Here is a 14581-nt window from a genome sequence, read left to right on the forward strand (position 1 = left end):
TAACCCTAGCCACCGCCAACTCTGGCCGTCGACCCTAGGGTTTATGTCATTGCGTCCTTCTTGCTTCCTTTTCAGCTGCGCCCCGGTCCTCAAATAGCACCACGCCTCGCAAGGATACGATCCGCAACAAAATAAAATTTTACATTTATCAATCCTATATTTCATGAAGGAATGTACATGTAATCTTAGACCGAACAGAATGTAAAATCCTAAAACTAATATATCTCCTGCTGTATTTAATAATTACAATTATGTACACACATAAAATGTCCTCGACATGCCCGAAGGTCTAATCACACACAAACACAATAGGGCAATAATAGTTGAAACTAGGATGCCTGCAACCACAGAGTTAATCTATTTGCACATCCTACTATTATCCTACCTAAATTTATGTTTAAACAGTGCATAATTTTACTGAAAACCAAACACACATAGGCAGAAAACTAGCTCTGATATCAATTGTTGGTTACTACTCAGAATTCCGTTCTACTTCCCCTATACAAAAATTTGTACAAGCACAGAACTTTCCTAACAACCTATGTGTTCCTCATGAGTTAAACTTGAATTGGAAACGGAACTTAACATTTTTACTTCAAGTTCAACTCATGTATTCTTCAGTAGTTAAAACTTGGATTGCAGACGATACTTAACATTATTAATCCATGTTCATCCCATGTTACAGAAGTTGATTAAATATCTATTTCAAGGATTGGCTTCCAGGTTAAACATGGCGATGCACTCGCCCTTCTTGGGTATGGGATCATCCACCACTTCCTAGACAAAGTCTTTCAAAGAAATTGGATATTTAAATTTCTTGCAGTAACCCTAGGTTTAACTACTGAGACCTCAATAGAAGCATAAGATCAAAACACTAAATCGAAACACAAAAAATGAAACACGAAAATCGCTAGCCTCTTGTGTTGGTATTTCAGGATCTATACAAAGAAAAACTAGTTTCACTGCGGAATTAAGAACTAGTTATACCTTTCTTTGTAAACAAAGAGCTCTTGATCTTCTGCTGTATTCTTCTCCTCCTCTTGGACGTCGTGTGGGCAACGATCTACGAAGATTAAATCCACTCGAACCACTTCTTCTCCTACAAGAAATTTCGGCCACCAAGGAATGCCAAAATAGGAAACTTTCTTCTCTTCTTCTTCCCCTCCAAGCAAACCGGCCACAAGAAGATGGAGCTTGATGTGCCGCCGGCCATAAGAGAAGAAAACAAAGGGATAAGGGAAAGAGAGAAGGGCCGGCCACCAAGGAATCAAAAAACCACCGACCACCAAGGATATATAAGGTAGAGTCCCTCCTTCTCTTCTTCTTCTCCTTCAAGCAACCAGCCACCAATGGAATCAAAAGTGTACCGCTGACCCTAAGCTTTAGAAGAAAAGAGAGGAGCCGACCACCAAGGATAGAACAAGAGAGGAATCATGTAGATCATTATTATTCCTCTAAGGCACCATCTATCCTCTTTTATAATCCTTGGTAATGGCTAAAAAGTAAAGTTTTAAACATAATTAAAACTTCCTTTTAATTCCAATCATGGCAAAAAAGGAAATTTTAATAATAATTAAAATTTCTCTCTTTTAAATTTCCTATTGTGATGGCTACAAAAGGAAAGTTTTAAAATTAATCTCTCTCTTTTAAATAATGTAGAAGGCTAAAAAAAAAGAAAGATTAAAATTAAAACTTCTCTTTTAAATCATGGTTACAAAAAAGGAAAATTTTGTCAAAATTAAAATATCTCTTTTTAAACATTATAGATAACTACAAATAAAGGAATGATTAAAAACTCTCTTTTAAACCTTTGTAGATAGCTATAAAAGGAAATATTTTAAAATTTAAAACTCTCTTTTAAAACCATGTGGATGGTTATAAAAGGAAAGATTTATAATTAAAACTTTTCTTTTAAATCCCTTTAAGGATGACTATAAAAGGAAAGATTTTTACAATTAAAATCTCTCTTTTAAATCTCTTTAAAGATATCTATAAAAAGAAAGATTTTAAAAACTGAAACTCCCTTTTAATTCCCTTATGGCCGGCCCCTTGCTTGGGCACCAAGCAAGGCTTGGCCGGCCACATCTTGGACACCAAGATGTGCTTGGCCGACCCTAACATGGACTAGAAGATGGGCTTGGATGGATATAAGGCTTTCTATATAGAGGCTACAACAGGGACCGAGAGGAGGATTTGGTTTTGACCTCCCGATGAGCTTGAGCTTCCTGTGTCAATAATAACTCATACTACTAAAGAGTTATTATTGAACTACTGCACCAATCTCATATTACATTATGGGCTCCTTCTTATCATGAGTGCATTAATCTCCCTGCGTTTAAGATATCGAATGTCCATTAATTAAATGAGTTACTGACAACTTACTTAATTAATATCTAGCTCCAAGAGTAGTACCACTCAACTTCATTGTCATGTTGAATTAAGTCCACCTGCAAGGGTTTACATGATAATCCTTATGAGCTCCTCAAGGGGACATCATCAACCTAGATAACTAGGACACAGTTTCCTTCTATAATCAACAACACACCATATAAATAATATTATTTCTCAACTTATCAGGCCTATTAATTTAACAAATAAATCTCACCCATTGATGAATTAATGAAATAAATACTAAGTATATGTGCTTGTTATTATATCAGGATTAAGAGTACGCACATCCATAATAACAGAGGTTATGTTCTTTTATGCAGTCAGGATAAAAAGAAACAACCTCAAATGGTCCTGCTCAATACACACATAGTGTATTAGTGTAATTTTATAGTCAAGATAAACTAATACCAAATTACACTACAACCATTGCAATGGTTTGTCCCAATCCATCTTAGTTGTGAGCTACTATTTATAATTTATAAGGAACTGATAACATGATCTTCTGTGTTACACCACACACCATGTTATCTACAATATAAATTAAATGGACAACTGTATTTTACTAAATGTAGATATTTGACCAATGTGATTCTTATTTTAAAATAAATGTGCATATAAAAAGTTAGACTTTTAGTATACATCCTAACAGGTTCATCTTCAATTGGGAGCTCCACGGACAAAGAACCAGCTTCAGAGGCCATCAGTTGTGCAGAAGAAGGAGCTTAAGTCCCTGCTAGTTCAGGGATAGTAGCCACCGAAGAAGTCTCGGCTGGTCCAGAAATATGAGCCTTTGAAGAGGTCGCCAAACCTTTTGCAATCTCTTCGCCCACATTCTTCAAAACACGGCTGGGTAGCTTGGAGGAGCCAATAGAATATGCTTGAAACATGGCGGCTTCTGTAAAACAAGAAGAAGATACTTCAGTTAGTGAATACAAGGAAAAGAAGGTGGGAAATCTTACTAAATGGGGTGCCTATGGACACTGGGATAGGACTAAGTCCAAAAGTATGCAGAAAGTCTTCTCACATTATCACAGAAAGTTGGAGACGCACTCCATCCAGTTTTTCTGAAGCTAAAAGACAATATGGCTGATGATGGTGTTCTCGTAGCTTAGGGGTAAGGGGTAGGGAATCACACCACTGCGTGGGCCAAGATATGGGTTCGGGTAACTGAACGAAAAAGAAACGAGACTTCCAACCCTATTGGAAGAGGGCATATCATCAAAAAACTTATACGTGACCCATGATTGTACCATAAACACACCAGGCTCGGCTCGTTTAAAAGAGTAAAAGTGAAGAAAGAGTTGCGGGGTCAAAGAAATTTGGTATGCACGACAAAGCATTACCATTCCGCACATAGCCTGGAAAATGTTGGGAGCAAACTACGAAAGAGAAATACCAAGATACTGGCCTAAAGAGGAAAAGAAAGGGTGAATATGGAATCGGAGACCGTCGAGGAGCTTATCCTTAAAGAAAGTCACGAATCCGGTTGGGGGAGAAGACGGATGTTCATTGGGTTTTGGAGGTAGAAGCTTGTAATCAGAGGGCAGGTGCAAGCTATGCTGGATGGCCTTAAGGTCACTTCTATCCAAGTTGAAGATGAAGAACGAATACCAGGGCCTCTCCATCTCTTCAGCCATAAACGAAATGAAAAGGAAGTGGGAGGATTGAGAAGCACTTATGGAAGGCAGACACAAGAGGGAAGGAACACCGACAAGAACAAAAAGGTAACGAAAGGTCGGAGGTAGGTAAGGCAATAAGAAGGCGACGGTGGAAAACCTTTAGAGTTTATAAAGCAAAGCCCTTAGGAAGCATCGAAAGTGGGGTATGATAACTCGAGTGTTAAAATGCATGATCGCCGTCAGATCAAAAAGCGAAAGTTATCTGGGGTTGTGTACAAAAAGTGCTTATCAAGCATGGTAATGGGAAAGGTTCATGGGACACATGTCACTCCCTGATGAAAGGTATTAATGATGGATGTGACAAGGAAATCATGAAGGGAGATTTGTCTATGGCAGGACTTCACCGCAGGAAGACCATACGTCGGGTATCGGGACGACCATGCGGTTACCTTGAGAAAAGGAAAGGAAGACCATACGTCGAGTATCAAGACGGTCATGCGGTTACCTTGGGAAGTGGAAAGGAAGCGTTGATTTGAATTTGGCGCCCTCATTTTGTTTTTCTACCTCGAAAGCAGAGTAAGATTTAAATATGGCTTATTTAAATAAAGCTTACGTAAAGCATTTTGAGATTGCAGGGGACATAGAGATTAAGCATAGTTGGCTCAATCTCCGATGCAACACCAAAGCAGGAGCTTCTGGACCAATTCCTAGGCCAACCTCTATATTAGACACTAATTAGATCTCCATACTGGTTCCGAGGGGGGTTTCTAAATGACCTCTCGGTTGGGATTCCAGACTCTCGCCTCATGGTGAGTTATAAGTGAGCATGCTCTCACGCCTCAAGACTCTCGCCCTAGTGCGAGTTATAAGTGAGCTTGCTCTCATGCCCAATGACCTCTCGGTCAGGACTCCAGACTCTCACCTCATGACGAGTTATAAGTGAGCATGCTCTCACACCTCCAGACTCTTTCCCTAGTGCAAGTTAATAGTGAGCTTGCTCTCACACCCAACGACCTCTCGGTCAGGATTCCAGACTCTCGCCTCATGGTGAGTTATAAGAGAGCATGATCTCACGCCTCCAGACTCTCGCTCCAGTGCAAGTTATAAGTGAGCTTGCTCTCACGCCCAATGACCTCTCGATCGGGATTCCAGAATCTCGCCTCAAGGAGAATTATAAGTGAGCATGCTCTCACGCCTCCAGACTCTCGCCCTAGTGCGAGTTATAAGTGAGATTGCTCTCACACCCAACAACCTCTCGGTCGGGACTCCAGACTCTCGCCTCATGGCGAGTTATAAGTGAGCATGATGTCACGCCTCCAGACTCTCGCCCCAGTGCGAGTTATAAGTGAGCTTGCTCTCACGTCCAACAACCTCTCGGTCGGGATTCCAGACTCTCGCCTCATGGCGAGTTATAAGTGAGCATGCTCTCACGCATCTAGACTCTCACTCCAGTGCGAGTTATAAGTGAGCTTGCTCTCACGCCCAACGACCTCTCTATCAGGATTCAAGACTCTCGCCACATGGCAAGTTATAAGTGAGCATGCTCTCATGCCTCCAGACTCTCGCCTTAATGCGAGTTATAAGTGAGCTTGCTTTAACGCCCAACGACCTCTCGGTCAGGATTCCAGACTCTTACCCTAGTGCGAGTTATAAGTGAGCTTGCTCTCATGCCAAACAACCTCTCGGTCGGGATTCCAAACTCTCACCTCATGGCGAGTTATAAGTGAGCATGCTCTCACTGTTGGTTGCTACTCGCAATAACTTACCGGTTCCCCTGTACAAAAATTTTGTACAAGTCCCAAACCTTTGTTAACAACCTATTGTGTTCTTTAGAAATTAAATTTGGAATCACAAATAGAACTTAACATTATTGATTCCAAATTCAACCTATCTGTTCTTAGAGGTTTAGACTTGGACCGCAAATGATGCTTAATATTATTAATCCAAATCCACCCATGTTACAAATTTGATTAAATATTTATTTCAGAGATCGACTTCCAGATTAAACATGGTGACGCACTAGGCTTCTTTGGTATGGGATCATCCACCACTTCCTAGACAAAACCTTTCAACGAAATTCAATATTTAATCTCCTTACAGTAACCCTAGGTTTAACCATTAAGAACAATCGAATCACAAGATCGAAAAATAAAAGAAACACAAAATCAAATCATAAATCTGAAACCTAGAATTGTTAGCCTTTTTGTTTGGTATTTCAAAATCCATACAAAAGATAAACTAGTTATGATATGGAAACAAAACTAGTTATACCTTTTGTAGCTTATAGACCTCACGATCTTCTGTCGTATTCCTCTTCTTATCTCGAACGTCATGTGGGAGATGATCTACCAAGATGAGAATCCACCCAAGCCTCCTTCTTCTCCATGCAAGTTTCGGCCACCAACAATCTCCTAGAGATGAAGAACTTCGACCACCAACCAAGCTCTAAGGGATGCTAAGAAACAATGTCTCCTATCTCTCCTTCTGCCTCTAACAAGATCCGGCCACCACAACTCCTAGAGATGAGATGCCACCGGCCACCAAGGAAGAAGAATAGGGAAATAAGAGGGTCAACCACCACCAAGGAAGAAAGGAGAGGAATAATAGATGTGTCGTCTCATGGGGCAACCCCTCCCTCTCTTTTATAATCCTTGGTCATGGCAAATAAGGAAAGTTTTAAACATAATTAAAACTTCCTTATTTTCCTTGCCAATGACTAAAAGGGAAAATTTAATTAAAACTTCCTTTTAATCTTTCAATGACCGGCCACATCATGTGCACTAAACAAGGCAAGTTTTAAACATAAAATTAAAACTTCCTTATTTGTTTCCGGAAATTATTTTTAAAATAAAAATTTCTCTTTTAAATTCCCTTCATGGTTGGTTATAAAAGAAAACTTTTATAAATTAAAATCTCCCTTTTAAAACATGTGGATGATTACAATTAAGGAAAGTTTTCATCAAAAATTAAAATCTTTCTTTTAACTACAAATAAGGAAAGCTATCAAATCTTTCTCTTAATCTTTTGTAGAAACTATAAAAGGAAAGATTTAATTTTTAAAACTCTCTTTTAAAATCATGGCTTCCACATAAGGAATGATCTTAAAAATAAACTCCCTTTTATTTTTTATGTGGCCGGCCACCTAAGCTTGGGCTCCAAGCTAGGCCGGCCACATCTTAATCCCATCCATGGCTTTGTTTAGCCGACCCTTGCTTGGGCTCCAAGCTTGGCTTGGCCGACCACCTAAAGATGGGTAAGAAGGTGGGCTTTAGGTGGATATAAGACTTTATAATTAAGAGGCTACGATAGGGACCAAGAGGAGGAATTGGTTTTGGTCTCTCGATGAACTTGAGCTTCCCGTGTTCGCCCCGAACAGCCAACTCAAGTTCATCAATAATAACTCATACCACTAAAGAGTTATTATTGAACTACCGCACCAATCTCATATTTCTATATGGGCTCCTTCTTATCATGAGTGTGTTAATCTCCCTGTGTTTAAGAAATGAGTTACTAACAACTCACTTAACTAATATCTAACTCCAAGAGTAGTACTACTCAACCTTATTGTCATGTCGGACAAAGTCCACCTGCACGGTTTACATGACAATCCTTATGAGCTCCTCTTGGGGACATCATCAACCTAGATTGTTAGGACACAGTTTCCTTCTATAATCAACAACACACACTATAAATAATATTATTTCCCAACTTATCGGACCTCTTGATTTATCGAACTAAATCTCACCCACTGATAAATTAAAGAAATAAATACTAAACATATGCGCTTGTTATTATATCAGGATTAAGAGCACACACTTCCATAATAACAAATGTCTTGTTCTTTTATGTAGTCAGTATAAAAAGAAACTACTTTAAATGGTCCTGCTCAATACACTCAGAGTATACTAGTGTAATTTTATAGTCAAGATAAACTAATACCAAATTACACTATGACTATTTCAATGGTTTGTTCCTATCCATCTTAGTCATGAGCTACTATTTATAATTTATAAGGAACTGATAACATGATGTTCTATGTGTTACATCACACACCATGTTATCTACAATATAAATTAATTGAAAAACTACACTTAGCATATAAATGTAGACATTTGACCAATGTGAGTCTTTATTTAAAAATAAATGTTTACAAAAAGCTATGCTTTTAGTATACACTCTAACACTCACGTCTCAGACTCTCGCCTAGTGCGAGTTATAAGTGAGCTTGCTCTCACACCCAACGATCTCTCGGTTGAGACTCCAGACTCTCGCTCCAGTGTGAGTTATAAGTTAGCTTGCTCTCATCCCCAACGACCTCTCAGTCGGGACTCCAGACTCTCGCCCCAGTGTGAGTTATAAGTGAGCTTGCTCTCACTCCCAACGACCTCTTGGTCGGAATTCCTGACTCTCGCCTCATGGCGAGTTATAAGTGAGCAAGCTCTCACGCCTCTAGGCTCTCGCCCCAGTGCGAGTTATAAGTGAGCTCGCTCTCAAGCCCAACAACCTCTCGGTTGGAATTCTAGACTCTCGCCTCAAGGCGAGTTATAAGTGAGTATACTCTCACGCCTCCAGACTCTCGCCCTAGTGCGAGTTATAAGTGAGCTTGCTCTCACGACCAAGGACCTCTCGGTCGAGATTCTAGACTATCGCCTCATGGCGAGTTATAAGTGAGCATGCTCTCATGCCTCCAGACTCTCGCCCCAGTACAAGTTATAAGTGAGCTTGCTCTCACGCCGAATGACCTCTCGGTCGGGATTTCAGACTCTCGCCTCATGAGGAGTTATAAGTGAGCATGCTTTCATGCCTCCAGACTCTTGCCCAGTGTGAGCTATAAGTGAGCTTGCTCTCACGACCAACGACCTCTCGGTCGAAATTCCAAACTCTCGCCCTAGTGCGAGTTATAAGTGAGTTTGCTCTCACGACTAACGACCTTTTGGTCAGGATGCCAGACTCTCGCCCCAGAGTGAGTTATAAGTGAGTCTGCTCTCACGACCATCGACCTCTCGGTCTGGATTCGAGACACTCACCTCGGCGCAAGTTTTAATGATTTGAAAGGTCACAACAAAGAAGAAATACCAAGGAAGTGAGGAAAACACAAGAGAAAAAGCATGAACAAAGGCCCACAGCATAGTCTGACTTGTGTTTATTTGATAAAGCTCAGAAGATATTCATCAAAAGACACACTATCATACTAGTAGTTTAGGTCATGCCAAATTCCCTTTCAGTTGGTCGGGTCAAGTGGGCACTGATAGTTGGTGTGATGTGCTTGACCTGCCTGCTCGTACCTGAATCAGTTCCGTCATGATATACTGAATGGAGCAGCGTTGTTGGGCGATAGTTTCATTTTTTTATCTGATTTTCTTCTTGAAGAAAGGTCATAGAATCCTCATGTTTTATCTTCATATATGTGATAAAGTGGGTCTAACCCTCCAAATCTGCATAAGCCTTATGCTTTAAAGCCGCTTCAGCCCTGGTCCGGGACTTAGAGGCCAACCAGAGTTCCTCCATCTCTCGAAGAAGGGAAGACTGAAGGTCCCTACTCTGAGTCATCTTCAATAAAGCCTCATCTTTCTGTGTGAGTAACTGAGTCAGATGAGTAAGTTGGTGAAGTAAAGATGATATTGCGTCAGACCCCATTAAAGGTTCCATGGCGGGAAGGAGCACAAGAAAAGCATAAGGGTAGGAGAGGGGTTAGTTCTTCTTAAAGAGATGAAAATAAAGAGTTTTCCTTGGGTGTGCAATTGTCTCCGGGAAATGATATCGCATTTAAGGACACGATACATATTCCTAGATCTGGGGATGGATGCAGTAGCCCAAACATCCGGGAAATCGTACAACACCTGATAACATGATAGATTCCCAAAGACCAGGGAGAAGTAGTTAATATCTTGGTAAGAGGGTCAAGTGAAATCGGATTCTTGTCTAGTCAGTCGATCCTGGGCCTCCTTCGACTAGACTTGAGGGGGAGGCTTGTGATACGATGCACAATGGTAGGGTCTAGTCAAGGGGACATGATAGTCAGAAGTCAAGGGGACGTGGTAGTCAGAAGTTAAGGGGATGTGGCAGTCAGAAGTCAAGGGGGCATGACAATCAGAAGTCAAGGGGGTGTGGCAGTCAGAAGTCAAGAGGACGTGACAATCAAAGGTTGAGGAGGCTTATCACTCCACATAAGGGTTATAACTGTTAAAAGCTACTACCCAGTTAATACTCGGTCGGGAGGCCCAGGGCGGGAATTTAGACTGGTTGCTCGGTCGGGAGGCCTAGGTTGGGAATTCAGACTGGTAGCTCGATCGGGAGGCCTAGGTTGGGAATTCAGACTGGTTGCTCGATCGGGAGGTCCAGGTAAGGAATTCAGACTGGTTGCTCGGTCAAGATGCTCAGGTCGAGAATTCAGATAGGTTGCTCGGTCGGGATGTCCAGATCGGGAAGTCAGACTGGTAACATATGGAACAGTGAAGGAAGAGTAGAAACTATCTCTACCGACCGAGTTTTCTCACAGCGGACTTATATATATAAGAACTTGATACGCCCAGTCAGGATATGGCGAACTACTCAGATATAGGTCAGGCTCGTCGAGTGCTGGTTGTCAGGAGTTCTCTTGTCCATGCCTGATCAACAAAAACGACAACAGAGTCAGAGAATCGTAACCACCTGTCAGAGAATAACTACTATATGTCAGGATATATTCTAATGGTCTGTGATTCGCTGCTAATAGAACCTTCCTCCGACCTATAAGAAGATGTCAAGTGTCACTCACCGCTAGACAAGGTCTGACACCCGACATTCCTTGACACTTGCCAGAAGCCAGAGGTACACATTGTCATATAAAAATGGGTGTTCTCTTCCTTACGCAAGTACGCTTACTAACTTTTTCGCATCTATCTTCTACTTTCTGTGTTTTACTCTGTTTTTGGGAAAAAAAATACCTAACTTGAGTATCGGAGGGCCTGCTCCAGGGACTTTTTCCCTGGTTCGTGGTCCTTAACGTACAAGGTGCTTGTCTGAGTGTGCGTAGGACCCGTGTACCACCTCCTTTGTCATCACCCCTCGTCAGCCGTCCTCGATAGTACTCCTGAAGAGCTCAGCCACCTCTCGTCAACATCATTGACAACTCACCCGGCTTCCGTCTGACTCAGATTCCGGACGAGATCAATTAAAAACTTAAGATGTTGGTTGTTGGCAATGAAATATTTATATTTCTAAATTTATTTTGATAATCGATAAAAAAAATTTTATAGAACGATTCCATTAATGTTAGTGATTTTAAATATAATCCTAATATTATCATATGATAATTTTATTAAGCATAAATTTAAAAGGCTTTTACACTTACTTACTTGCTGTTGGAAAATCAATATTTCCACCATATAATATTACGACAAGTTTCGGAAATCCATTATTTGTTAGTATTTGTAATTTTTTATTTTGATATACAAACAGTGTTTTTCCCAAACCGGCTCAGAACAATTTCACTTTCTCAGCACGTAGATTATGGACACCTACCCATGTTGAACAAATAATATAAATTCCCCCCAGCCAAGCCGAACATCTCCAGGGGTTTCACATTCTTCGGCAAACACAACAACGATCTTTGCGCTGCCTTGTGCTCCTCCTTATATTTTTCTTTCTTTTCTTTTATCTAAATCTTAAATTGGAAGTGATCTTGTGTTTGGTGAATTTAATTGGAAGCATGGTGAGTAAGGAAGAAGACAGCCTCAAATTCTTGAAAACACAGGTACACAATCTCTTTCAACCAACATATGCATGGTGGCTTTGCTTCCTCTCAACTCCATGTCTGAAATTTGTCCTTTTTCCCCTTCGTCCCTAATTTAATTAATTTCAGGCTTGTGTGATGAGAGTGAACATATGCTGTAATGGATGCCAGAAGAAGGTGAAGAAGGTGCTTCATAAGATTGATGGTGTGTGTCATGAGTAATTCTTCAATTCAATCTCCTTCTGTTACATGTTTCTGGAAAATTCCTTTTTGTAGATCCAGTGTTGTTTGATTTTAAAATGTTGATTTTAATTGTGAGTGCAGGGGTGTACACTGTGAGTATAAATGTGGAGGGGAGGAAGTTGACTGTGGTAGGAAATGTAAGTCCTGACATCCTGATCAAGAAGCTTAACAAGGCTGGGAAACATGCAGAGCTGCTGTCTGCTAAAGCTGCTGGTGGTGGTGGTGATGGTGGTGGAAAAGGGCAGAGCGTCACTAGCCAGCTCCAGAAGCTCCAACTTGAGCATGGAAAGGCCCAAAAGGATGGTGGTGGTGGAGGTGGGAAGGAGCAGAAAGGCCCGCCAGTGCCACAGACACAGCTGCAGGAAGGGAAAGGGATCAAAGATCTCAAGTTCCTAAGTTTCAAGGACCTGAAGATTCCATTCAGGAAGGACAACCACAAACCGGCAGTCAAATTAGATCTTCCTTCCAAGGAAGAGCTTGATGATGGGAGTGATTTTGACGACGATGAAGATGATTACGATGAATTCGACGATGACGAAGAGGACCTTGATGACATGGATGAGTACTCTGATGAAGAGCCGTACGAGAAGCCCAAGATGATGATGAAGCCCAGCAACTTGCAACCAAAGGGAAGTGGAGTAGTTGCCAAAGATAAGAAAGGAGGTAGTGGAGATAAGGGAGGAGAGGGGAGTAAGAAGGGAAATGGTGGTGATGGAGCACATGACAAGAAGAACGGTGGAGGAAACAACAATAACATCAAGGGTGGCAATAGCAATAACAATGGTGAAAATCATACTCATAGTGGCAAATCCCCATCCAACAAGGGTGGTGGGAGCAATAATAGCATGGGAGGGGGCCTTCCCATAGGCCAACCTCACATGATGGGTCAATTTGGTAACATGCAATCACCCATGGGCTTAATGGCAACCAATAATGCCCAGGGCCTCCCCGCCGGAACCTACTTTCCGCCGGAGATGATGACCGGCTCAAACCCATACCAACAGCAGTACCTACAGTGGTTGATGCAACAGCAAAGGATGATGATGATGAGTGGACAAGACCGACCGACGGGCTATGGCTACGGACCGCCCCCCATGTATGGGCCACAACAAAATTCATACAGCATGTTCAGCGATGAGAACCTCAACGGCTGCTCAATCATGTGAGGGAAATGGCAATGGCAAGCTTTTGGTCCTACCATGAATAAGAATTGGGAAAGTGGATGATGATCAACATGGAGAAAGTGCTTCCCACTTTTGATCGAGTGTCTATTTTTTGCTTGAATTTGGTTATACTTTTTAAGGTTTATATATGCTTGTATTAATGCAGCTTTTGGCAACATAAATACTTATAATATATATATAGGGGTCCTTTTCTTTCATGCTTATGTAAGAACATGGAGAAGAAAGCATAAAAGTTTTCAATTATTACAAGTTCAAATATGTTACTTAAGCCATGGCCTTGTTGTGTTCTTGTGGTTTGAATGAGTTTAGGTGTGGTTGTCGACAGTGTGGTGGGTGACAATCAAGGGATGGTCTTAGGGTTAGGTTGACAACCTAATTTGCATTTACGTGATGCGATTGGATACAGCAAAACTGCATGATCGATGCTGGAAGATGCTGTATTTTAATCTAAAGATGACATGAAAGGCATTATTAAGTGGGCAATCAAATCACAATCTGGCACTATTATCCTCCTTGATTTATGGTGGCTAAGACAATGACAAAGGTTAATTCAAATACATTTAGGCCTTGTCACCTTGCAAGGTGAGTCTATAGCCTCCTTACAAAGGAGATTTCATTGGGTTATGTAGTAAAATAAAACATTAAAATTAAACCCAACGGAAAAGAAATCCATAAGAGATCCATGCGAGTGTAGATTACATCATTGGTTCGGAAATAATATTATCTCTTGATGTGTAAAACTCTTTTGTATATCTAGAGAGTTTGGTCAATCTTAGCACGATTAGTACGTTCGCGCCTCTAGTGGTATCTAAACTTTTTATTAAAGTTTAGATAAAATCATAACTTTTAGGGTTTCTTATTAGATATAACATGTTCACAATCACCATGTCTTATCTAATAAGACTCTATAAAACGTGACCAAGTCTTATCTAATAAGACGCAAATAAAATGTGGTCAATGTAAGTACCCGGTAAATTTTGATGTGATTAACCAAATTAAATTAGGTTCTGTTATATTTAATCTGTATGTCTAAATATGTAGAAACTTAAGAATACAGGAAGTCGAGTGAAAAATGCAGCTATCGAGAAGGTTGACACAGGAAGCTAGTCGACAGGCTCGATGCATCCGAGGAACGAGGTGCTGTGGAAAAGTACACCGACGGATGAGAAGGATACGAGCGGAGCTTCTGAGGAACGAGAAGTCAAAGCAAAAGTCTACTTAACGAGAAGGTCGGAGTTGGGTTCGGGTGAACTCAACTTTGAATGGATGGAGAATCACCCAATCAACCGGAGCAGAAATTAGACAAGTTAACATCATGTTGACTTGTCCAAGCGCTTGGACATGGTCTAGGCGCCCGGACACCAGGCGCCCGGACAAGGTTCGAGATCCCAGACCACCCTAGCACAACAAGGGCACCTCGTTAAAGGGAC

At 41.1% G+C, this 14581-nt stretch overlaps 1 protein-coding gene across 1 annotated transcript; it reads left to right on the forward strand.

Annotated features, from left to right (window-relative positions):
• Positions 1–11541: 11541 nt before the first annotated feature.
• On the forward strand, positions 11542–13419 carry LOC121967186 (heavy metal-associated isoprenylated plant protein 34-like). Its single transcript, XM_042517254.1, has 3 exons — positions 11542–11745; positions 11854–11929; positions 12049–13419. Exons 1-3 carry the CDS (start codon positions 11701–11703, stop codon positions 13131–13133), a joined length of 1206 nt encoding a protein of 401 aa, XP_042373188.1. The 5' UTR covers positions 11542–11700; the 3' UTR covers positions 13134–13419.
• Positions 13420–14581: the final 1162 nt, after the last annotated feature.

Source organism: Zingiber officinale, chromosome 3B (genome assembly GCF_018446385.1).
Source record: "Zingiber officinale cultivar Zhangliang chromosome 3B, Zo_v1.1, whole genome shotgun sequence".
In the NCBI taxonomy this organism is placed as follows: Eukaryota; Viridiplantae; Streptophyta; class Magnoliopsida; order Zingiberales; family Zingiberaceae; genus Zingiber; species Zingiber officinale.